The sequence below is a fragment of the Dipodomys spectabilis genome, unplaced genomic scaffold, assembly GCF_019054845.1.
Source record: "Dipodomys spectabilis isolate Male_0828 unplaced genomic scaffold, ASM1905484v1 ptg000073l, whole genome shotgun sequence".
Lineage (NCBI taxonomy): Eukaryota > Metazoa > Chordata > Mammalia > Rodentia > Heteromyidae > Dipodomys > Dipodomys spectabilis.
Genome location: NW_024870750.1, coordinates 1928160 through 1951800, shown reverse-complemented (window position 1 = coordinate 1951800; position 23641 = coordinate 1928160). Strand labels below are relative to the sequence as shown.

The window sequence follows — 23641 nt, the reverse complement described above, 5'->3', positions numbered from 1 at the left end:
TATAACCCCTGCTTTCACTGTATTTGATGTTGTTATAATTTGTGGAGGGGAAGGGGAAAAACAAATCAAGGGATACAGGTGGACCCACTGCAGCAATGAGATGTACAAGTCCTTATGTCGAAAACGAACTTTACAACTTTGGTGGGGGAGGGGAGGAGGGTTGGGTGGGGGGGTGGGGGGAGGATGGGATGGGAAGGGGAAACAAAGGAGGAGGCTACAATGCTTGATAAGAAATGTACTCATTATCTTGCCCATGTAATTGTAACCCCTCTGTACAGTATTTTCACAAAAAAACCTTCTGTTTTGTTGGTTTTTTTTTTTTTTGTTTTGTTGTTGTTTTTTTTAGTCGGTCGTGGGCCTGAACTCTGGGCCTGTGTGCTGTCCCTCAGCTCTTCAGCTTAAGGCTAGTGCTCTACCACTTGAGCCACAGCGCCACTTCTGTTTTTTTTTTTTTTTTTGCTTATGTGGTGCTGAGGAATCAAACCCAGGGCCTCATGCATGCAAGGCAAGCACTCTACCACTGAGCCACCTTCCCAGCCCCCTTCTGGTTTTCTATAATACTGGAATGGGGCTACTATGCTTGGACATGTCTGCAATACTGAAGTGCTACAAAAGTTCCCATGTCTGTGCCTGGTGCTTCCTGTATTGCCAATCACTTCACTGTGTGCCCCGTGCACAGGGTGAGCAGCCCCGGCCATCTCTGGGCTCCTTTTTTAGAAAGACTACTCATCAGCTCTAGCCCAGAGCTCCCATTCTCTCACCAGCATACACTTCCCTTTTTCCACCATCTCTCTTCAACTTCCCTTCTCAACTCAGTGTAACAACTCCAACAGGGCTTCTCTCCCCTCACCTCTACCAAAACTACTCATACTAAGATTCCCACATCAGTCCACCACTAAATCCAGGGTTTTGGAGTCATCTGGTAATAAAAAATGAAACACTTCCAGTTCCTTTCCTTTCTATTCTCTCTCAGAGAGACGGATTCCCCAAATCCTTGCTTCTTCCTGGAGCTGCAGACGCACAACCATCTCCACTTATGTCTAATAAGCATCCCCATGTGAGTCACCAAGCAACTTAGGAATCCCCTCTCTCCTCATTTCCCTATGGCCCTGATTGACTGCACTTCCAATGTGCTCAAGCTAAATTTAACAATCTAAGACTTACTAACTTGATTGTGTACTTTCTTTCATGCCCACGTTATCCATCTATAAATCTCCTCAACTAGCTCAAAAACTCACCCTCAGACCTCACACTTTCCCCATCACAGCTCATACCTGGATTCTGTTACCTTAGCTTCCAAACTCCATTTTCACAGTTGTCTCTTAAGACTTATCTCTATATGTAGTCCTATCTTATAAAAATACGTATCAGATGATATCTTTTCCCTGCTTAAAGCCTAACAGCTTCTTCAAACTTCCAATATAAAATCCAGTCCTACGTGGCCTCTCTCAGTCCCGGCTCTGCCTCCCCAAGTTCATCTCCTTGCCCTCGCTCCTCCTGGCCTTCAGCACTGACATGGTACCCTTGCTCACGTTTCTTCGCCTTCAGTGGCTGCCTCTTCTCTTGGTCTTTTTAAAATGTTTATTTGTCTTTGTAGGTGCTGGGGATTGAACCCAGTGCCTCACACATACTAAAATCAACACTCTACAACTAAGTTACATTCTTCTGCCTCCTTTAACATAGAAACTTGGGGAGAGGCGAGTCTTAGCTTTCTCTCCTTGATAACCGGATGAGTGTCTGACATAGTCGAGGCATAAGAAATGAATGAAGATGATGCCTAGAAGACGATGACAGTGAGCTTTAGCCTTGTGAGCATGTGTGCACACTAGCTAATTTTTAAGAAATCGTTTTTTGAGAAACGTGGATATTCCTTAACATTTTCTCTAAGTGGGTACGAATTTAATGTTACCATCGATCACTACAACAAACCAACTATATAAAAAACCAAACAACACACAAAGAAACAAGGAACTGCAGTTAGCCAGGTTCACAGCCTATAAAAATGAGAAATCTGAGGGAAAAAAAACGCTCAGCACTAGCTGCAGATCTCTTCAGTCTCAGGGCCTCACTTCACCTAAAGTATGTCGTAAAACATCTTTCATTTCCTCTGATTCCTTTAACAAATTATTTTCTCCTTTATGTGTTATTTTCTTGCTGAGATCCTTTTTTGGGGGGAGGTCGGGGGGAGTTCTAAGGGCTTGAACTCAGGGCCTCATGTTTACAAGGCAGGAGCTTTTTCCAATGAGCCACCTCCAGTCACATAGTGCACTGGACAGAGTTTTGAGTCTTAGTTCTAGCCTGGGCTGTGATCTGTCTATTTAAGTCTTCCAATCATAGGTAGGATAAAGGTGTGTACCACCAAGACCAGTTTCTTTTGTTGAGATGGAGTCTTGTGGACTAGTTTGCCTGTCACTGGTCTAGAAAGAAGATCCTCTAATCCCAGCCTCTCACAAAGCTAGGGTGACAGGTATGCACTACTGAGCCCAACTCTTGGTTGAGAAGAGGCCTTGTGAATTTTTCTGCCCAAACTGGCCTTGAACTGTAATCTTCTCAATCTCAGCCTCTTGAGTAGTCAAGATTATAAATATGAGCCTCTGTTTACTCATACGCTCATACGCTAGAATGTAATTAGTGAGATTTTCTTTGACAATATTAATTTCTCACCCTAAATTCCTTGGATTCAAATCTAGCTTTGACTCTCCCTGCCCCAGTGTTATTTATGATCCCTAAGTCCTCTCTGCTTCTGCTGTGGGAAATGCTGCACAGGTCTTTTTTTTGCTCATTTTTATATTCTGCTTTTAAACAATGAAAATCTTTACATTTAATTACTAAATTAGAATTTTAAGCAACTGAAAACATTCTAATGGGAATAGCTAAAATGAACAGCCCTTTATACCTGGCCCATCCTTCAATACGTGAACACTGAAGTTTCTCTGCTCAGTGATTTTTTTCCACTAGTAGATTTCGGACATGAAAAATTGTTAAAAATAGGGAAAAATTAAAACTTGTCTTAAGTGAAAACTTTCAAGTATTAATAAATCTTTAAATTATCTCACACGAATCCTCCCACATTTAGTTAAATCTTTAAATGGAGTCATATTTTTTGTAAAAATGATATATGTGCTATGTTTTCCAAAGAAATATTTAACTCTTAATCACTTGCTATGTTTTATCTAAAGATGTTGAGCTGGTACAATTAGACTATATAACTCAGGGGACCTCAATCTTGTTTCGGCTACTAATGGCTTCTTTTAGCTTTAGTTTAAGTTACTTTCCCCTTCAAAGACTAGGAGTTCTCAGCTATGAGAGGCAGAGGTGGGTATGAGTCAGTGTTTCTCAGAGTGTGGTCCATGAGCTCCTGAGGTTCTCTGGATGATAAGGCCAAAATTGCTTTCATAATAAAATGAAGAGGCTACCCACAATCCTTCCACTGTGTTGGTCTTTGCAGGGACAGCACTAAAGAAACAGTAACAAGTACTGCATGTACTTTAGCATGAATCCAGGCAGAGCACCCCACCAAGTCCCCACACAGTCACTGTGCAAGTTCACTGCCACACATTTGCAGCACACAAAAGCTACCAGTTTTTAGTAAATTAGTCTTTTAATACTATGTGACACAATAAAGCCCTTAGCTAGTAACAGAAAGCTGAAAAATCCAACTAAATCTTTCATTCTTTTATTTTTAAATTTTATTGTTAAAATACCATACAGAGGGGTTACAATTACATGGGCAAGATAATGAGTACATTTCTTATCAAGCATTGTTGCCTTCTCCTTTGTTTCCCCTTACCATCCCTTCCCATTACCCCCCCAGCTCCTCCTACCTGATCCTCCCCCCACCCCCCCCAAATCTTTCATTCTTTAGAAATGAAAATAAAGTGAATGTGAACAGAATTCACCTTAGTCTCAGTAATAGTGAACAATACTCTATATCACATTATGTCATTAAAGAATCTGACATGAAATGTTGAAAAATTGCTAAGTAACAATATTCTCCTTAATGGAATTAACTGCCACACTTCAGTAGTATCTGCCTTACCTATTACATGTGCCAGCATATACACTGTTGATTTTATATGGTAAAAAAAACTATCAGGGACAATTGTAAATTACTCTCCAATGATTTTGCAAATTAAAAATCGACACTATTGATGTAAAACAATCTTATACATATTTATTAAAGTATTAAATCTTAAACTGAAAATGATTTTTGCCAAGCATTAAGAAATTATAAAGTTCTATAAAATATCAACAGTGTAGTGTATGTATTTTATTAACTTAATTAAGTTTTCTCTGGTAAAATGAGAAGAAAGGACATTTAGAAGGCTACATAAGTGGAAGACAATATACAGATTAGGACCAATATTTTGTTGAAATAAAATCAGCTTTATCATTTCCTAACAAAGGGGAAATGTCATTCTTTCTGATGGAGGCATAGAATTCCACTGTGTATATATACCATATTTTCTTGATCTACTGAGGGGCATCTGGGTTGGTTCTATATCTTAGCTATGGTAAATAATGCTCCAATAAACATAGTTGTGCTGGTAGCTTTAGTATGGTCTTGTTTGTGATTCTTTGGGTAAATGCCCAAAAGTGGGATTGCTGTGTCATAGGAGAGCTCTATGTGGAGTCTTTTAAGGAATTTCCATACTTTCCAAAGTGGTTGAACAAGTTTACACTCCCACCAACAATGCAGTAGGGTTCCCTTCTGGCCACATCCCCTCCAGCATTTGTTGTTTAATTAGAGTTCTTGATTCTAGCCATTCTAACTGGCGTGAGCTGGAATCCCAGATGCCCCTCAGTAGATGAATGGATCAAGAAAATGTGGTATATATACAATGGAATTCTATGCCTCCATCAGAAAGAATGACATTGCCCCATTTGTTAGGAAATTAAAGACTTGGAAAAAATTATATTAAGTGAAGTAAGCCAGGCCAAAAGAAACCTAGGTCCCATGGTTTCTCTTATTTGCAATAACTAGTATATGTCTGAGACAAGCAGAAATGGTCAGATAAGTTGATGTTAGGCGAAATGAACCCCAAGATAAGGATTCAAATGTTTTTTCTTTCTTGTGATTGTTTCTAACATATTTACAAGATGATTTCTTCGTTGCTTTGTATGTCCCTCCCCCATCATATAACCCCTGTTTTCACTGTATTTGATGTTGTTATAATTTGTGGAGGGGAAGGGAAAAAACAAATTGTGTAAATAGGGATACAGGTGGACCCATTGCAACAATGAGACGTACAAGACGTTATGTAGAAAAACGAACTTTACAACTTTGGCGGGGGGGCGGGAGGGGGGAGAGAAGGGGAAGGGATGGTAAGGGGAAACAGGAGGAGGCAACAATGCTTGATAAGAAATGAACTCATTACCTTGCCCATGTAATTGTAACCCCTCTGTATGGTATTTTCACAATAAAAAATTAAAAATTAAAAAAAATCAGCCTTACTTGAGTTTAGACTGGCACTTAAATAATACTTTATGATTATGTCTGCTTATCTTTCATACGTTTGTCTATTACTGTTTATAGTTTTTTTTTAAAAAAATAACCACCCATCTAACAAGGTCTCCAAATAAAAAAGCATGAACTATCTCCCTGCATATCACCTGCTTTCCCCACAAAGATAACTACCTTATGAATATCTTGTTTATCCCTCTGGAGATTTTTTTAATGCATCTAAAAATACTACTTGAATAGTACATAATTAATGTAATATTATTAATATAGTGCTCAACACTTTACTTTGTTAATATTTAATAATATTAAATGATCTTAATCAAATCTAACACTGCCAGTAGGACTCTGTACATTCAATCCATTTAAGACAGTTGGAGGTCTTGCTGTGTGAAGCACAGAGCCTCTCCCTTTTTCTGTTCTGTAGCCTGGCAGAATTCCACTGCATGGCTATACAGATGTACTGAACTGGTCCCCTCCTGAAGGACTTGTAGGTTGCTTTCACTCTTCTGCTTTCAAGCAAAGAAAAACACTTTGTACAAATGTCATTCTACAAGTAACTATCTCTGTTGTAAACCTACAGAAGGAGGAGAAAGCTGTATAAAGACAAGTGCTGAGTTGGAGCATGAAAGCACCTCATATTTTTCATCATATTTCTGAATCACTGCCCCACAGGGGTTATATCTATTTGCAGACATAGAGACTGTTTCTCTTACATCTTTGATAAAAGCTTTTAGGTTTTTGGACTTTTCCAATCTAATAAGTGAAAAATGAGTATTTTAATGTCTGATTTTCATTTACATTTCCCTTTTTTTTAAAAAAAATGAGGCTGAATGTACTTGCTCATTTTTAAAGCTATTTGTTTTCCCTTTTGGATGAACTATAGTTAATCCTTTGCTGATTTGCCTACTCAATGTAGACATTTTCTCAGTGATTTCTAGGAGAAACTATTGGCAATATATGAATTGTAACCTCCACCTCCACCTTGGTTGCTGTTTTCTGTGTCTGTGTGTGCACACATGCATGCATGCACACGTATGGGTTACTCCTGGAGTTGTACTCAGGGCCTCACACTCTCATTTGAAATTTTTTGCTCATGGCTGGTGATTTACTCACTTGAGCCACATCTCCACTTCTTGCTTTTTGTGGGTTAATTGGAGATATGATTTTTTTTATGGACTTTTCTGCCTGGGTTTGGCTTCCAATCTTTATTCTTAGATCTCAGCTTCCTGAATAGCTCAGATGTACAGGCATGAGCCACTGGTGCCACACTAGTTTCTATTAGCAAATAACAATGTAATAAACATCTTTTGTGGTTATATTCTTTGTGTATAAAATTTGTTGATGTACTTTTGTACATCCTGTACTTTTTTAATTACTTTCTTTCTCCTGAAAGAAAGAACTTTTGAAGATAAGTGTTGAGGACCTTCATGTTATTCTTTCCTTTCTTAGGTTTTAGTAATGGAAGCACTTGAGCTTTATGTTTTCTAGAGGAAAGGAGATGCTGGCCACATTATAAGTTTTTCTACAGTGTCCTAAGGTTATTTCTGAAAGCTGTAATTCCATTTTTGATGTCTTTCTTGACTCAAGTGTTAATTAGGAAGTATCCTGAATTTGTTGGTTTTCAAAGATTATTTTTTCTTGTTGTTAATGTCTGTTTTTTATTGCATTGAGAGTTGAAAATTTCAATTTATGATTTCTTTTTACATTTAAAGATTTTTCTTTTTTCTTTCTAAAACCAAATTGGAGTCATATTTTGCTTAATCTTAAATTTTTTCCCTCAATTTTTAAAGGCTGTACACAAGGATAATATTTATGTTATCGGCACATCTAAGCCTCTACACATCACCGAACACTACTGTGTTTGATGTTCTGGCTCTCTATAAAAATATACAGAAGTAAAGGAAAACTGTAATAAAATTTCCAATGAAAAAGCAGAATGTTACCTGAAACATATCCGTATCTTTATCATGGGTGTATTCCACTACCACCGTCTGATTCCTTGACAAAGTGTAGGATATGCTGTGTTGACCTTTAGAGCTGATGGCCTAGTCATGAGATAAAAAGGAACAAAAACTCATTATGATTTTGTCTTAAAAACTTGTCACAATCTAGTTTGTAGTTATGCATCAGCCCTCTACCAGGAGAATGAAACATAGGCCAGCGTCCTCCTAACAGTCTGTCTGTTCCTTGAACTGTAGATGATCCAAAAACAATGATTCCAGGTTTATAACATGTTTCCCATCTTAAAGTAAACAATATTGTGTTTAAATCAAATCAAATATACTTTATAAGTTTGCAAGACTTGATTTAACCATTATGTTATATTACCTACACTTGGATAGAATTTTTAGACTAATTGTAGTCACTGAGTTACTTAAAAAAATAAATTTCAATGAACTTTACAACTTTGGTGGGGGGGGGGAGGATTGGGTGGGGGAATGGGGGGAGGCTGGGAAGGGATGTGAAGGGTAAACAAAGGAGGAGGCTGCAATGCTTGATAAGAAATGTACTCATTATCTTGCCCATGTAATTGTAACCCCTCTATACAGTATGTTCACAATAAAAAAAAAAAGAAATGTACTCATTATCTTGCCCATGTAATTGTAACCCCTCTGTACAGTATTTTCACAATAAAAAAAAGAAATAATGCAAAAAATAAATTTCATCATGCAGCTAAGTTAATAGCATTTTTTTGAGGTTACAGAAATTATAAGCACAGTAAAAGGGTCACTAAAAAAAACTGTCAATGTCCTGCAAAGATTTCTAATACACTATCCCAGCCAACGACAAGTTACTCTGTTCTGTATCTCATTTACATATCTTGTGTAAGCAGTTGTTGAACCCAAACAGTGAGTTAATAAAACATGACAGCATATGGTAGCACACCCTTATAATTCTAGTACTCAGTATGCAGAGGCAGGAGGATCTCAAATTCAAGGCTACCCAGAGCTTCACAGTTCAAGGGAAGCCTTAGCTACACAGTGAGATCATATCTAAAACAAACAAACAAACAAAAAACAAACACCTCCTCCTGTCCCCCCAAAAACCCAAACCAAAAGAAAATATTCTTGTATTTTTTTCTCCTGGTTTTGTATAAGAAAAAGCTAATATTCTTATTCAAATAATCTAGGATTAGCAAGACAAAGTATTGCTCTATTTTCTCCATTATGGTATATTTAAATATATCTTAAGTTGGTCATATACTTTTAATATTTCTAAATTAACAAAGAAATTGATTTAAATTGTACTTCAAATTATTGCAATTACATTTTCTCCATTACTTTAACTTAATTCATCTTCATTTCTACCCTTGCACATTAAGTACAATACATAAAACTTTAATGAGCTTTTCTATTAAACATTTATTGAGTGATGATACTGTATGAACACTAAGAAAGCCTTTAGAAGTAGCTAGCCATATACAGCATATTAATGAAAAATGTACTCTTAAACACTGGTATTTGACTGCTGTAAATTCTTAGAACAATAAACAGTACAATATTCCAAATCATGTTTGAAGTTGGCCTGGTGAAACTCATGGTCATTTAAAAACTTTTCCCAAACAACTGTCCAATTAATAAGTGGGCTAAAAACTTAAGAGAAACTTCTCTGAAGAGGAAATAAGAATGGCCAATAGACACATGAAGAAATGTTCAATTTCTCTAGCCATAAAAGAAATGCAAATCAAACAACGTTGAGATTCTACCTCACCCCAGTTAGAATGGCTAGAATCAAGAAATCTAACAACAGATGCTGGAGGGGATGTGGCCAAAAGGCATTGCTGGTGGGAATGTAAACTTGTTTAACCACTTTGGAAAGCAGTATGGAAGTTCCTCAAAAGACTCCACATAGAACTCCCCTATGACCCAGCAATCCCACTTTTAGGCATTTACCCAAAGGATCACAAACAAGGCTATACTAAAGCTAGCAGCACAACTATGTTTACTGCAGCATTATTTACCATAGCTAAGATATGGAACCAACCCAGATGCTCCTCAGTAGATGAATGGATCAAGAAAATGTCATGTGTGTGTGTGTGTGTGTGTGTGTGGGGCTGTGTGTGTGTGTATGTATATATATACACACACACACACATATATATATACATATATACACACATATATACATATATATATATATATATATATATATATATATATAATGGAATTCTATGCCTCCATCAGAAAGAATGACACCAAATTTGTTAGGAAATGGAAAGACGGAAAAGATTATATTAAGTGAAGTAATCCAGTACCAAAGAAACAGGTTCCGTGGTTTCCCTTATTTGCAATAACTAGTATAAGTCTAGGACAAGCAGAAAAGGTCAAAAGCTATGTACATATGACCATGTAAGATGATGCTAAGCGAAATGAACCCCAATATACAAGGGTTTTTTAATCTTTCTTGTTGTTGTTTTTAATGTATCTATAATGTAACATGTGATTCTTTTTGTTTCTTTTACTTTCTTTCCCCATAGTATATAACCCCTGTTTTTACTGTATTTGATTCCGGTGCCCTGCATCTTGTATATACATTTTTCTAATTTGGGGAGGGAAAAGGAAATAACAAAATGCTGAAATAAGGATACAGGTTGACCCATTATAACAATGAGATGTATAAGACACCATGTTGAAAATGAACTTTATAACTTTGGGGGGGGGCGGGGAGGAGCTGGGGAGGTAGGAAGGGAATAGTAGGGGGAAAAACCAAGGAGGTAACAATGCTCCATAGAAAATGTACTCATTACCTTACCCATGTAACTGTAACCCCTCCGTACAGTATTTTTACAGTAAAAAATATATACAAAAAATAACTTTTCCAAAAGAAACTTAATGATTGAATTGATATTTTAGATGCTTTTTTAAAGATAATAAACCTATTAAAGGTAATGTGGAGCTTTAACATGCTCAGGAATCTGAAAAATACTTCTTAAACTGGTTATTTCCACTGACAAATGGAAATTTTCACATTTTTATTGTTCCAAGTTAACAAATTCAACTTTGATACTATTTGAAAGCCATATTTATAGAGAACTACTTCTACTTTAAGATATGTATCCAGATGATACAGATGTGGTAACTGACCCGATTGTACTTACAGTTCCTCAGGTATAAAAGCCTGTCATCTATGATGTTCATGTACTATTAGCATTATTTTTTTTTTTTTTTATCATAACTGACCTAAAAAAAGGGAGTTAAAGCTCATTGGTCTTACTGCATTAAGGCAAAAACTAAACACCAAGTAGAGCAAACAATGTGTAGAACTTCACTTTCTCTCCTTAAATACAAAGCAGCTGCCGAACAACCAGTAATTACAAAATGGATTTATTCTTCCAAATGAGTTTCACACACAGCTCCTTCACTGGCCGTAACTTTCTGTTCTGGAGACAATAAGGTACTATCTATCCATGTTCTCTTGAATCTGGGCTTGGCTGGCCTTGGTGCCTGGCCCATGTGAGGTGGTGGAGGTGTCTGATGTGGAGTCCCCTAGCTGAGTTAGAAGCTGGGCACTTCTATTTGCCAGTCTTCTATTTGCCAGTCTTGGAGTTGGCAGCCTGACTCCTCAGACACCTGCTATGAGAAGCCTGAGCCAGTAACAGGCCCTGGAGAATAATCTGTGATATGGGGAGAGGAGGGCCAAGAGGACCAGGATGGGAACACGGTGAGTAAGAAACAGCTTCAGAGGAGGTGCTCCGGGTCTAGCTGCCCCCACAGTGAGGCCAGTCCCAGGACATGGCTTCACACTCCATCCTGGATTTTTTGGAGGGTCTACCAAAAGACCCCACTGTAAGCTGTTCTCAGTGATGTCATGTCTTGGAACTCTTTTAATAAAGCCTGGAAAAGCACACATAGACTCTCTGCTAAGACGTCTAGTGTCTTTGGGATAGCTTTTCTTTTCAGCCACTTTAACTGTTAACTTCCATATGAAATTTAATATTTCAGTCCATTGTTCAATTTAAATAAATAAACGTGAAATGATTGCTACAGAGACAATTTGATAAAATGGGCACAGTGAGGCCCTCCAGTGACTGCCCGCTCGCAGCAGTTCCAGCTATTACACAGGCAATTCTGCAGCACAGTATTTTGCTGTGGAAGCAAGTTAATTGCCACGGGAAACAATAATGCACCCATCTGGGGTCAGGTCTAATGGGCTCAATGAACTGCATTGTTTTTATTCAGAAACAACCTTGGATATGTTATATTTGTGACAGAGACATGCACACTTGTGAGCAATTGAACTAATTTCCTGTGACTGCATAGCAACCTGGAAATAGTGTATACTATAATGCTGGGCAGTCATATTCCCTAGTCTGAATACCAGAGTATCATGGGTACTATACAGGCATACAAAGCTGCCATGGGAGAAATCACAGTGTTTCACTGCAAAGTTTATTGGCAAATCAGCACACTAAACATCACTGATGCCGATGCAGTTAATCCCAATCTGAGCACTCCAACTTCACGTGTACTTTAGGAAAGCATCCACCACAGGTGGATGCTTCAGAGATCAACTTGGCTAGCGATTCCTGAGGGAACAGCACACTGGATCAGGTTTGAATTCCAGCTCAGATACTAACTACAGCCAAGTTACACTCCCCTTCTCATTCTTTAGTTACCACCTCTCTCTAATTCATCAACAAAGGGGGTCCAGGCCAGTAGCACCCATTTCAATGTATTCAAAGTCGAGGCAGTGTGCACATGTGGCATTTTCTTTCCGCACATGAGAACCTGTCCTTAGAGCACAGCTTCATGACCCTGGGCACTTGCCACCAGTTCCCCTGTAGTCCGCCCCATGTGCTTTGGCTTTAAATATACATCAGATATTGACTGTATTAATTAGAGACAATCCTGGTATGACAAACATGTTTTTCCAGAACTAATGACTTTTATGTCAGGATGACAAGTATAATTAGGCAATAAATCCTCAATCAGTCTGGTTCAAATTGCTATTAGGTCTCTGCCATCCCTGTCAATTTATGTATAAAATATGTATGAGTTCTATTTCTACAGAGAAGAGGTGGCTAAGGGAATTCTTAACAATGCATGCACACACTCTTCAAAACATTCTCATCTCAAGGAACTGTATTTCAAACAAGTGCTGAGCCACAGCTACAGTAAGAAAGTTGCAGTGTACTTAGATTTTATCAGAATCAGTAGCATTCTCCAGTAAATAAAAATGATAAGCCTATTTGTTAGAGGTAATGTCTTTGAACTTGGCAATGGGTTCCTCCTTTGCCTGTCCTAATTGGATTATGAGCTATCTGGTAAATCACAGCAGAGAACCTACTGTGTGTTAAATGCTAGGCAGGAGATAGGACAGATCTGCTCTGTCTAGTAAGCATGGATGCCAGAGTAAGAACGGTTGAAGAGAACCTGTTTCTAGTTTGAGGTCATTCCCAATGTTAAAGAAGCTGGGTTTGTTCACTGGACTGGTCACAAGAAAGGATCTGACTCAGATACAGTTCAGAAAAGTTATGAACTCTGACGGCTGCAGTAGAAAGGGAAGAACAAGTTCATGTGCTTTGTGGATCTGTCTCCAGATTCATCTCAGTCAGATGAAAGCTTCTTGAGGGCAAGAATCCCTGTCTTTTTAGAATAGTGGTCTACTCTAGCAGTATGCTATATGGTTAACAGTGCAGATGGGGCTGAATTTCCATTCTGCCAGTGGCTGGCTATCAGACTTGGCAAGTTACAAGTGTTCTATATTGCAGTTTTGTCATCTTTATAACTGCTAGCCTTACATTCTCAGGAAGGTGATTGTCCTTTACAGCAGAGACGTGTTAGCTATTTCTGTGTCCACCTAGTCAGTCACAAAATGCTGAACAAGAATATAGATTATTTCATTGTTCAACCTCCCCTCCTGTTCTGTCTCCTATCTTTAGGAAAGTTGGAGTGAAGTGTAGTTTTCCCACAGGAATGTATGACATGGATTATTATCTACGTACACAAACATGTTCACATTTCTTAGCACACAATGTGCCCTAGTTACCATAAATGGTGACCTGTCAAGCCTTTCAAAGTACTCCCACCTTTCAGAGACATCTCTCCACACACTGACTCTGTGTGGCTGCTCTTATACAGAGCAGGAAAGAATAAGGATCCAGTCCTGAAGGCATCATATCTACAGAAAAAGCAAGAGTTTGTGTGTTGTGGTGAACAGTATGCTGTGTGTTATGGTCCTGATTTGTTCGCCTGGGCAGGCAAATTTCCAGATGCTATAAATTGAATCTGACATAAATCCACTTTATACGAAGATACTCAAAGACCTGCCACATAATTATTTTAATATGTAGGCCAGTATATCAACTGTCCAAACAATCCCTTGAGTACTCAAGATATGAAAAGATCGAAACTTATTCTTGCTCCAAATAAAACAAAACACAAAGCCCTATTGATTATTAAGGTGAAAGAAATAAAGTCCCCATCTACGAGATGTTGAAAGGAGGGGTTCAGTTTTACTCATTCGTTTGACTGCTTTTATTTATTTTTAAGTATGGCCTACATTTAAAATTTGTCCATCTGCTAAAGAACCTCACTTTTTAAAAATGGAATCAGTTAAGCCCACAGAATCATGAAAATATTTATTTTCAAAGACCACATGTACATGAGGGAAAGTAAAGGGAAGGGACATTGTCCAAAACATGTACTCATTACCTGACAATACCTTAACAAGAACAATACAATTCTATTTTAAAAAGAACATTTATTTCTGGCAGTTTTTCAAGATGTTAAAAGTCTTTCAGGACTCATGCAAATTGTAATCCTTATATACAAATATGGAGTAAGACGATGGCTGTCTTTCTTTGGAAGTATATGGTACTGCACAAAATTATTCAAAAATGTTTTTGGGCCGGGCACTGGTGGCTCACGCCTATAATCCTAGCTACTCAGGAGGCTGAGATCTGAGGATCGTGGGTCAAAGCCAGCCTGGGCAGGAAAGTCCATGAGACTCTTATCTCCAATAAACCACTCAGAAAACCAAAAGTGGCACTGTGGTTCAAGTGGTGGAGTGCTAGCCTTGAGCTGAAGAGCTCGGGGACAGTGTTCAGGCCCAGAGTTCAAGCCCCACGATGGACCCCTCCCCCAAAAATGTTTTTGATAGAAGTTTGGGCATGCTGATGCTACTCCTCCTCAAGTTTCATTACACTGAACTTTAAAAAAGATTCTACACGAGCTAGATGTCTCTAGGTCATATTCTGGATTTATTTCTTAAATTAAGAAAGCAGTTCCACTACCTTGAGTTGCTGGAACTCAGATAAAGTTTTATAGAGTATCCCACACCTAATTCTATTGGCCATGATCTCATGAGTTCATAAACCTAACCACTTTTTCATGGTTAAGTAATATACTATCAATGTTACTTTAGTATTTTCTGGAGTTGTCCTCTTGAACTAATGACAAATCTCCTCCTCCAACTTCTGAAGTACTCACTGTATTGTTAATTCATTAGCATTGAACTCTGTCAATCAAAAGTACTTTAGCTAAAAAAAGCAATTTCTCTTAAGTTCTATCACAGTTTTCTTACTCTTAGGAACACTTGACAGCACTTTAACACTGTTTTGAAAAGTAAAATCATTAAGAGAAAGCACAAAAATGAGAAAAACGTGGCACTAAGTGGACCAAGCACAGGTCTTTACATGGACCTTTTCCATTCATTTGTGAACACGTGCAAGGTGACTCTCTCTCTCTCTCTCTCTCTTTTTGTCAGTTGTAGGGCCTGAACTCTGGGCCTGGGCGCTGTCCCTCAGCTCTTCAGCTCAAGGCTAGCGCTCTACCACTTGAGCCACAGTGCAACTTCCGGCTTTTTTTCCCTGCTTATGTGATGCTGAGGAATGGAACCCAGGGCCTCATGCAAGGCAAGCACTCTACCACTGAGCCACCTTCCTAGCCCTGTGACTCTTTTTTGAGTGACATAATGATACCATTCCAAGTGGAGGTCCAGCAATGCAAAGTTCTGCTTTTTACTTCAGCTCTTGTACTATAAACCTATAAATGAATGAGTTCCCCGGCATATATTTAAAGGTTTAGATTTTATTTGGTGAGGACATGACCAAAAGCAACCACAAGTATTCTTTAATATGACAATCATTGAGGCTAGGACTCACCGAGCTAGCAGAGAACATCAGGACAGGAGCCTAACTGTGAGATTTTCAGTCTCCATATCAGCTGACCATGAGTCAAAACCAGGCGATTCAAACCTTATAGGTCATTACAGGTGAGCAATGCACAGGTGTTAAATGCTACTTTTCATTATGAAGATATCCCCTGCCAACATGACCTATTATTAAACTTTCTTGAGATTACGGACTGAAAGACAAGATTTCTGGACGAGGAACATCTTAGGGCAAATAGTCTAACCTAAAAAATCTGTATACAATCTATTTCATACATCATCACAAAACAGTAGAAAAATGCAATGACTCAATTCTGAATGCACTATGGATCCTGAACTGATTTAGTTACCAAATCAGTAAAACTATTACAGATTAAAACGTCTATTTATGTAGTGGATAACACAATGCTTATTTCTTGGGTGATAATAAAGAACAAAATAGAAAACTGCAGCTAAAAGTGACCAAGGCTGATGAATGCTAAAGAATGACCTATGAAACCATCTGTCATAGGCCTGTCTACAAATTGTTACTCAAAATAAATCTTCCTTGCTGAGCACCGGTGGTCATACCTGTAATCCCAGCTACTTAGGATTTGGAGATCTGAGGATCACGGTTTAAAGCCCAGGCAGGACAGACCGTGAAACTCTTAGCTCCCATAAACTACCAAAAAAAACAAAGCAAAACAAAAAACAAACCCCAAAAGCGGAGCAGTGGTTCAAGTGTTAGAGTGCTACCCTTGTGTGAAAAAGTCTACCCAGGCCCAGAGTTGAAACCCCAGGACTGGCACACACACAAAATAAAAATAAACCTTCTTTTCCTTTAGTACTTTTTTTTTTTTTTGCCGGTCATGGGGCTTGAACTCTGGGCCTAGGCGCTGTCCCTCAGCTCTTCAGCTCAAGGCTAGCACTCTACCACTTGAGCCACAGCACCACTGCCGGTTTTTTCTGCTTATGTGGTACTGGGGAATTGAACCCAGGGCCTCATGCATGCAAGTCAAGCGCTCTACCACTGAGCCACCTTCCCAGCCCCCCATCCTTTTTTTAAAAATTTAAATCCCTACTACTTCTGTTTCCAAGCCTGTTGGGGAATGTTTCCTGATGCTTGCTTTAGTTACCATTCTGTATTCTTGGGTCTTTGAGTCTTTTACCCTCATTCATGTATTTTCTTTCTTTCTTTCTTCCTTTCTTTCTTTTCGTCAGTCGTTGAGACTGAACTCTGGGTCTGGGTGTTGTCCCTCAGCTCTTCAGCTCAAGGCTAGCGCTCTACCACTTTAGCCACAGCGCCACTTCCGGCTTTTTTTCCCCTGCTTATGTGATGCTGAGGAATCGAACCCAGGGCCTCATGCAAGGCAAGAACTCTACCACTGAGCCACCTTCCCAGCCCCTCCTCTAGTATTTTTTGGAAAAACACAAAATATAAATGTTCCTATCTTGTGGCTGAAGCTAGTGCTGAATGGTAGATCCTAAAGACACCAGATACCAAAGCAACTTTTTGAGACTAAAGCACTGTGAGAGCCACAGAAGTCTTGTTTATCATAAGTGGAAACCCAGAACTCTTTAATGCATACTCATCTGTTACATTTGGTTACATTTGTACTCCAAATCCCTAAAATTATTTGCTGAGTTACACCTCTAACTAAAAATAAGAAACCGAAAATAGACTGGTGAAATTAACATCAGCACTTAAGTGACATATTCTTTTACATAATTATTTGGTCCACACCACAGCCATGGGCATAGAAGGACATTAGCCTGGAGAGGATAAGGGATTTCCTAGTGAGTGGATAAGTTTACAGTGCATTGTGGACTCTCTCCAGAGCTTCCAGTTCTGGGGAGAGGATTTATATACACTTTCATAATCCCTCAAAACATACCAGCTCATTAACTAGGGAATCACTTTGAAAAAGTTTTCTCTCCTATCAAACTCTTTACTATTGGAAAGGAGAACCTTAGAGAAGCGAACCCATAAAGGATGGTTTCATGTAAGTCAAGTTCTGAAGAATGAGCATAAAACAAGCAGTAATCAAAACCACTGGAATAGAATTGAAAACCCAGAAATGAACCCACAGACCTATAGCCATCTAGTCTTCGATAAGGGAGCTAAAAAAATAGAATGGAAGAAAGCCTCTTCAGTAAATGGTGCTGGCAAAATTGGTTAATCACTTATAGAAAACTAAAGCTAGATCCTTATATATCACCCTGTACCAGAATCAACTCCAAATGGATCAAAGACCTCAGAGTCAAAGCAGACACCCTGAAAACATTACAAGACGGAATAGATAAACCCTAGATCTCTTAGGCACAGGCCAAAATTTTCTTAATAGAAACCCAGAAACACAACAAATCAAAGAAAAGTTGGACAAATGGGATTGCATGAAGTTGCAGAGCTTATGCATGGCAAAGGACATAGCTAGATCAATAGAAAGCCCACGGACTGGGAGAAAATCTTCACTAGCCATACAACAGACAAGGGTCTCATATCTAAAATATACCTGCAACTCAAACAATTAAATCCCCCAACAACAAATCTTCAAACAAACAACTGCTCAATAAATAAGTGGGCTAAAGACTTAAAGAGAAACTTCTCTGAAGAGGGAAGAAGGATGGCCAATAGACACATGAAGAAATGCTCAACCTCCCTAGCCATAAAAGAAATGCAAATCAAAACACTGAGATACCACCTCACCCCAGTTAGAATGGCTATAATCAAGAACTCTAATAACAACAGATGCTGGAGGGGATGTGGACAGAAGGGAACCTTACTGCTTTGTTGGTGGGAGTGTAAACTTGTTCAACCACTTTGGAAAGTAATATGGAGGTTCCTCAAAAGACTCCACATAGAGCTCCTCTATGACCCAGCAATCCCACTTTTGGGCATTTACCTGAATGATCACAAACAAAACCATATTAAAGCTACCAGCATGACTGTGTTTACTGCAGCCTTATTTACCATAGCTAAGATATGGAACCAACCCAGATGCCCCTCAGTAGATGAATGGATCAAGAAAATATGGTATACACACACACACACACACACACACACAGATGCCCTTCAGAAGATGAATGGATCAAGAAAATGTGGTACACACACACACACACACACACACACACACACACACACACACAATGGGATTCTATGCCTCTATCAGAAAGAATAATATTGCCCTATTTGTTAGGAAATGGAAAGATTTGGAAAAAATTATATTAAGTGAAGTAAGCCAGGCCCAAAGAAACATAGGTCCCATGGTTTCCCTTATTTGCAATAACTAGTATATGTCTGAGACAAGCAGAAATGGTCAGATAAGTTGATGTTAGGCGAAATGATCCCCAAGATAAGGACTCAAATGATTTTTCTTTCTTGTGATTGTTTCTAACATATTTATAAGATGATTTCTTTGTTGCTTTGTATGTCCCTCCCTCAAGAATTTAACTCCTGTTTTCACTGTATTTGATGTTGGTATAATTTGGAGAGGGGAAGGGAAAAAACAAATTGTTTAAATAGGGATACAGGTGGACCCATTTCAACAATGAGATGTACAACACATTATGTGGAAAAATAAACTTAACAGCTTTGGTGCGGGGGGGGGGGGGTTGTAGGGGGGGAGGAAGCAGGGGTTGGGGGTGTGTGGGGGGAAGGATGGGAAGGGATAGGAAGTGGAAACAGAGGAGGAGGCAACAATGCTTGATAAGAAATGTACTCATTACCTTGCTCATGTAATTGTAACCCCTCTGTATGGTATTTTCACAATAATAAAAAAAAGAAAAATAAATAAATCCAGGGTTGGCCTTGAGACCATCATGTCAGTATTGATCTTCAGTTTTTAATTAAAATAAGGAAGACATAAAAAACCTACTAGCAGGGCAAGAGAGGAAAGGGTGCAGCTACCTGTAAGCTTTTCATAGATACCCTATATCAACTTAGGAATTTTCTTCTATTATTGGCTTCCTGAGAGAATTTATGATATATATTATGTATTTAACTTATCAAATGCTTTTTATGCATTTATGAATCTTCAAAATAATCATGTAATCCCTCTCCCCACTACCTTCCCTACTCTGTCTTCAACCTTCTCTTTGTAGTTTTAGTCTGTAGATACAGTGAATTCATTTGAATTTTGAATATTGAACCAACCTTGAATTCCCAAAATAAACAATGAAACACTCTTAAAGTTTCTTTTTCCAGACCCTGATGTTCCTGGTAAACATTTCATTTCTCTATATGACATAAACCTCACAAATGTGAAGTCAACTGTAATCATGAAGTCGGCTTTCGTCAACAATTTTCTAAAGAAATCCAAGAAGAAAAGCAATGGCTTTTTATTGACCATGGCATGCTACCTAGTATTCAACACTGTGTGTGTAAACCCAACTCATCATCTGGTGTGCTTTTTCCTTCTGCCTGAATGTTAACATCTTTTTATGAGGGTTGCTTGTGATAAGTATCTTTTATTTTCTAAAGTACAGTTTCATTGCTCTGTCATTTTCACAGAATTTATACTAGGGTTGAGTACTTTATAAAGAAATTGGTTCCTGGTCTTGTAGCTTGCAGTGCTTCTGTTACGGCTTCTGTTTTTGCATTCTTACCATTGTGCTCTTGTACATGTAAGTCACTTTTGTTTTCTTTGGATGCTTTGAAGATTCTCTTTTTATTATGCTTGAAGTAATTTGATTGTGATGTATGTTACTGTGGTTTTATTAATGTCTCTTCTATTTAAGGTTCTCAGATCTTGGATTTATCATTTCCATAAATGTGGAAAACCTGGCCTTTTTCCTCCCTACTATGTCCCTCATTTTGGTGATTACACAAATTTGTGACAACTTGGGAGGCTTTTCCACAATCTACTGTAGCTCTCTCCATTGGCCTCATGGCTATACTCCCTACTGAGATGTCTTCTAATCCACTGTGTTCTTAGGTTTCTAGTGAACTATTATCTAATCTATTTTTTTCACTTCATGCATTTCATTTTTCACTTTTTAAAGCTTTAGGTATTTGTTTTCTTTCATCAATATATACGTGTCTTCCTTGATTCTGCAGATCGTAAGAAGTATATATATACATATATATATATATATATATGTATATATATACACATCTATCTATCTATCTATCTATCTTTTGTTTCCTTGTCTTTTAATTCCATCTGAAGTTTTTAGGCTGGCTGCTATTGATTTACCTGCCCCTCCCCTCATATAGCTCATATTTTTACTGCTTTTATGCACTGCTGGTAGTTTTTCAGTGGATATGAGAGACTGTTAGCTTTGTTTTGGGTGCTTGGTTTTGTTAAGGGCTGGGCTTGTTCTGGCAGGCAATTAAGTTTCTTTGCATCAGTTTTATCTTTCAAGGCTGCTTTTAAGCTTTGTTTGGGCAAGTCCAGGGCAGACTTTGATCTAGGGTAATTTACCCTCATTACTTAGGTGATTTGCTTTTGCATACTCTATCCTATTTCCCTCATATTCTATGACCTTTCCAATCTGCAGGTGGGAATGTAAGCTAATCCCAACCCTTTGTAGCTACAGAAATTGTAAGGCCTTCCAGAGGTGGAGTTTCACCTCACAAAAGCGCAAAGTGGTAGCACTCAGCTAAAAGAGCTACCTATTCCCGGTGCTACCTGAGCTCTATGAAGTTCCCTTGTTTCTGGTGCTCTCCTGCACAGATTCTTGCTGCAGTCAGCCTCTCCATCTGTAATCTCTTTTTCAGACATAGTGAGATCACATGGCTACTCAGGTCTTCATCCCTGTGCTTGTACCTGGCCTTCAGGCAGACAGACATATATTTCCCTTCTCTCAGGAACTAGTAATTTAATACAGTTTGTCCAGTGTTCCAGGGGTTTACAGCAGGAGGAATGAATTTCTGTTGGAGATAATTCTTCATGCATAGAAGGGAAATAATTTTGTATACATTTTAATCAATCTCTATGTCTAATACATGTCTAATACATATGTGAAAACATACACATGTATATATCTACATGGGAGAATGACAGAATATCTTGTATATCCAAATTAATGGCAATTTTAAACTTAAAAAAATTCAACCTCTTAAATTATTCACTACTGTACTTGATTTTAGCCAGAAGCCTGAGAAACAATGAATTATTATACTTCTAATGTAAATATTAAATAACACCTAATACTGTTTTATTTTCTTCTGAGCACTTACTTTATTTGCATACTGTCTTTCTCTTTAGAAAGTCCACATTAGAATGTTTGCTCTGCACTGGTAGGACCATATTCTATACTGCCTATTGCTTGTATCTCTAGTATTTACAATAATTCCTGGAACACACACAGAACATGATTACTTAACTGTAGACATCTATTCTATGAACTAGTAGGTAGTCCTCATATAGAAAATATGTTTATCATAAATATCCTATGTGCCCTTGTTGCCTACTATATATTATTAAAATACGGCCCTACCTAATACCAGGTAAACATTAAGAAAAAAGATTATTACATTAATATTGGAAGGAAAAATGACAGCATATGTTCTGTTTATCAAAGTAAAAACTATGCAACAACACAAGGCACCATATATAGTTATTCAAACAGCCAATATTTTCTACAAGGCTCTGCTAGTAGGGATCTGAAGATGAAGCCTGCATACTGAAGACAGTGGGAACAAGTTCCTAAAAGTTGTCACTTTCAAAGTATAACCTGCATTAGTCAGAATGTCAAGTGTGGAGAAAGGAAGACCTGTTGTCACAACCTGCTTTCTAATGTTTTTATTAATTCTTTATTTTGAAGTAAAAAACATGCTCTGTCATGCCTAATCAAAATTAACTTCACCATGCACAGGCTAAGAGTGCTTTTGCATACACATTTTCCAACTGCATTTTCTAATACTTTTTTGGGAAGTTCCTAGACCTGGAAAGTCTAGGTTATGGTACTTTGAACACAATAGGTAGCCTGATAGTGGCATTGGTCTATTAATGAACACAGTGTAGGGCCACATTTGCTTTGGGAAATCCTACTCTCAAACAGGAGTACACACTACTAACTATGAAAATTGAAGGCCTAAGCCCTTCTTCTGGTTGCTGTTGCAGCATCTTACGTTCTGCTGTGGGGTCTATTGTTACAAATTAGCTCCTCATTGTACAGGGTACAGAGAGTGCATATCTGGACAGGGAGCATCCAGTAGGTGTTTTCTGGACAAATCTATTATCAAAACAGAACATCTTATCCTCCAAGCATTCTAGGTGGCTGAGATATTACTATCCTGTGGTATTCTCAAACTATGCTAACTAGTACTTCTCAAAAGCCTTGTTTCATAATCCATTTATGTCTCACTATGAAAAAAAGAATTATGATGTATATGCTCACACCTCATGTTGTTATGTCAATCTAGAGGAGAACATAATATGAATATAAATGTGGCATCAGTGTCTGTTCTCAATGTGGAGCTTTAACAACTTGTCCTGATATGCTGTGCTGGCTTCAAACAACACAGCTAACATTTTACATCTTCTGTTTCCCATCATTTATACTTAGAGGCTTCTTTCTACACTTGTATGTGTTAACAACTGGCCTTCTGGATTTGGCCTAGCCTACAGACTGCAGAGGCTACAGGGTGTGGTGAGACTAAAACAACGTGTGGAGTCCCAAAGGCAGACATGATTACAACTCCACTGCACACTAGCTCTGAGAACACAGGTCTGTCACTCATCTGCAAATGGGCTTAACCGTAATACCTCCCTCACAGAACTCTGAGGATCAAGCAGAACACCAGGGGGAATGGCTGATTGACCCCAAATCATATGACCTTCACATACTGCAATGTTTTCACTGTAAAGGAACAAAACTCCCCTTAATCACTTTATGGGGTTATTGGAAACATTCCCCACATGGCACAGGATTTCATTAGGAATCACCAGGGCATCTGAGACTGCAAATGGCGTGGTCCAGCCAATGAGGACAGTTTCTGGAGATAAGCCTGAAGCTCAGTTTGGGCAGAGAATGTGGTATTACAGGAGAGATGCAGTCTCACTGGAGCATTCTCAGGGAGGACAAGGCTTCCGAATCCTGTGGAGAGGGGACTTCTATCCATGGGAGTATTATCAGAGA

At 38.4% G+C, this 23641-nt stretch overlaps 1 protein-coding gene across 3 annotated transcripts in view; it reads right to left on the bottom strand.

Annotated features, from left to right (window-relative positions):
• Peli2 (pellino E3 ubiquitin protein ligase family member 2) overlaps positions 1–23641 on the bottom strand; it is a 134190-nt gene that overhangs the window by 10629 nt on the left and 99920 nt on the right. For all 3 annotated transcript variants that reach the window (XM_042682517.1, XM_042682518.1, XM_042682519.1), the window contains one exon: positions 7408–7509. In XM_042682517.1, the coding sequence (XP_042538451.1) occupies positions 7408–7509 (102 nt within the window). The remainder of the gene's footprint in view (positions 1–7407; positions 7510–23641) is intronic.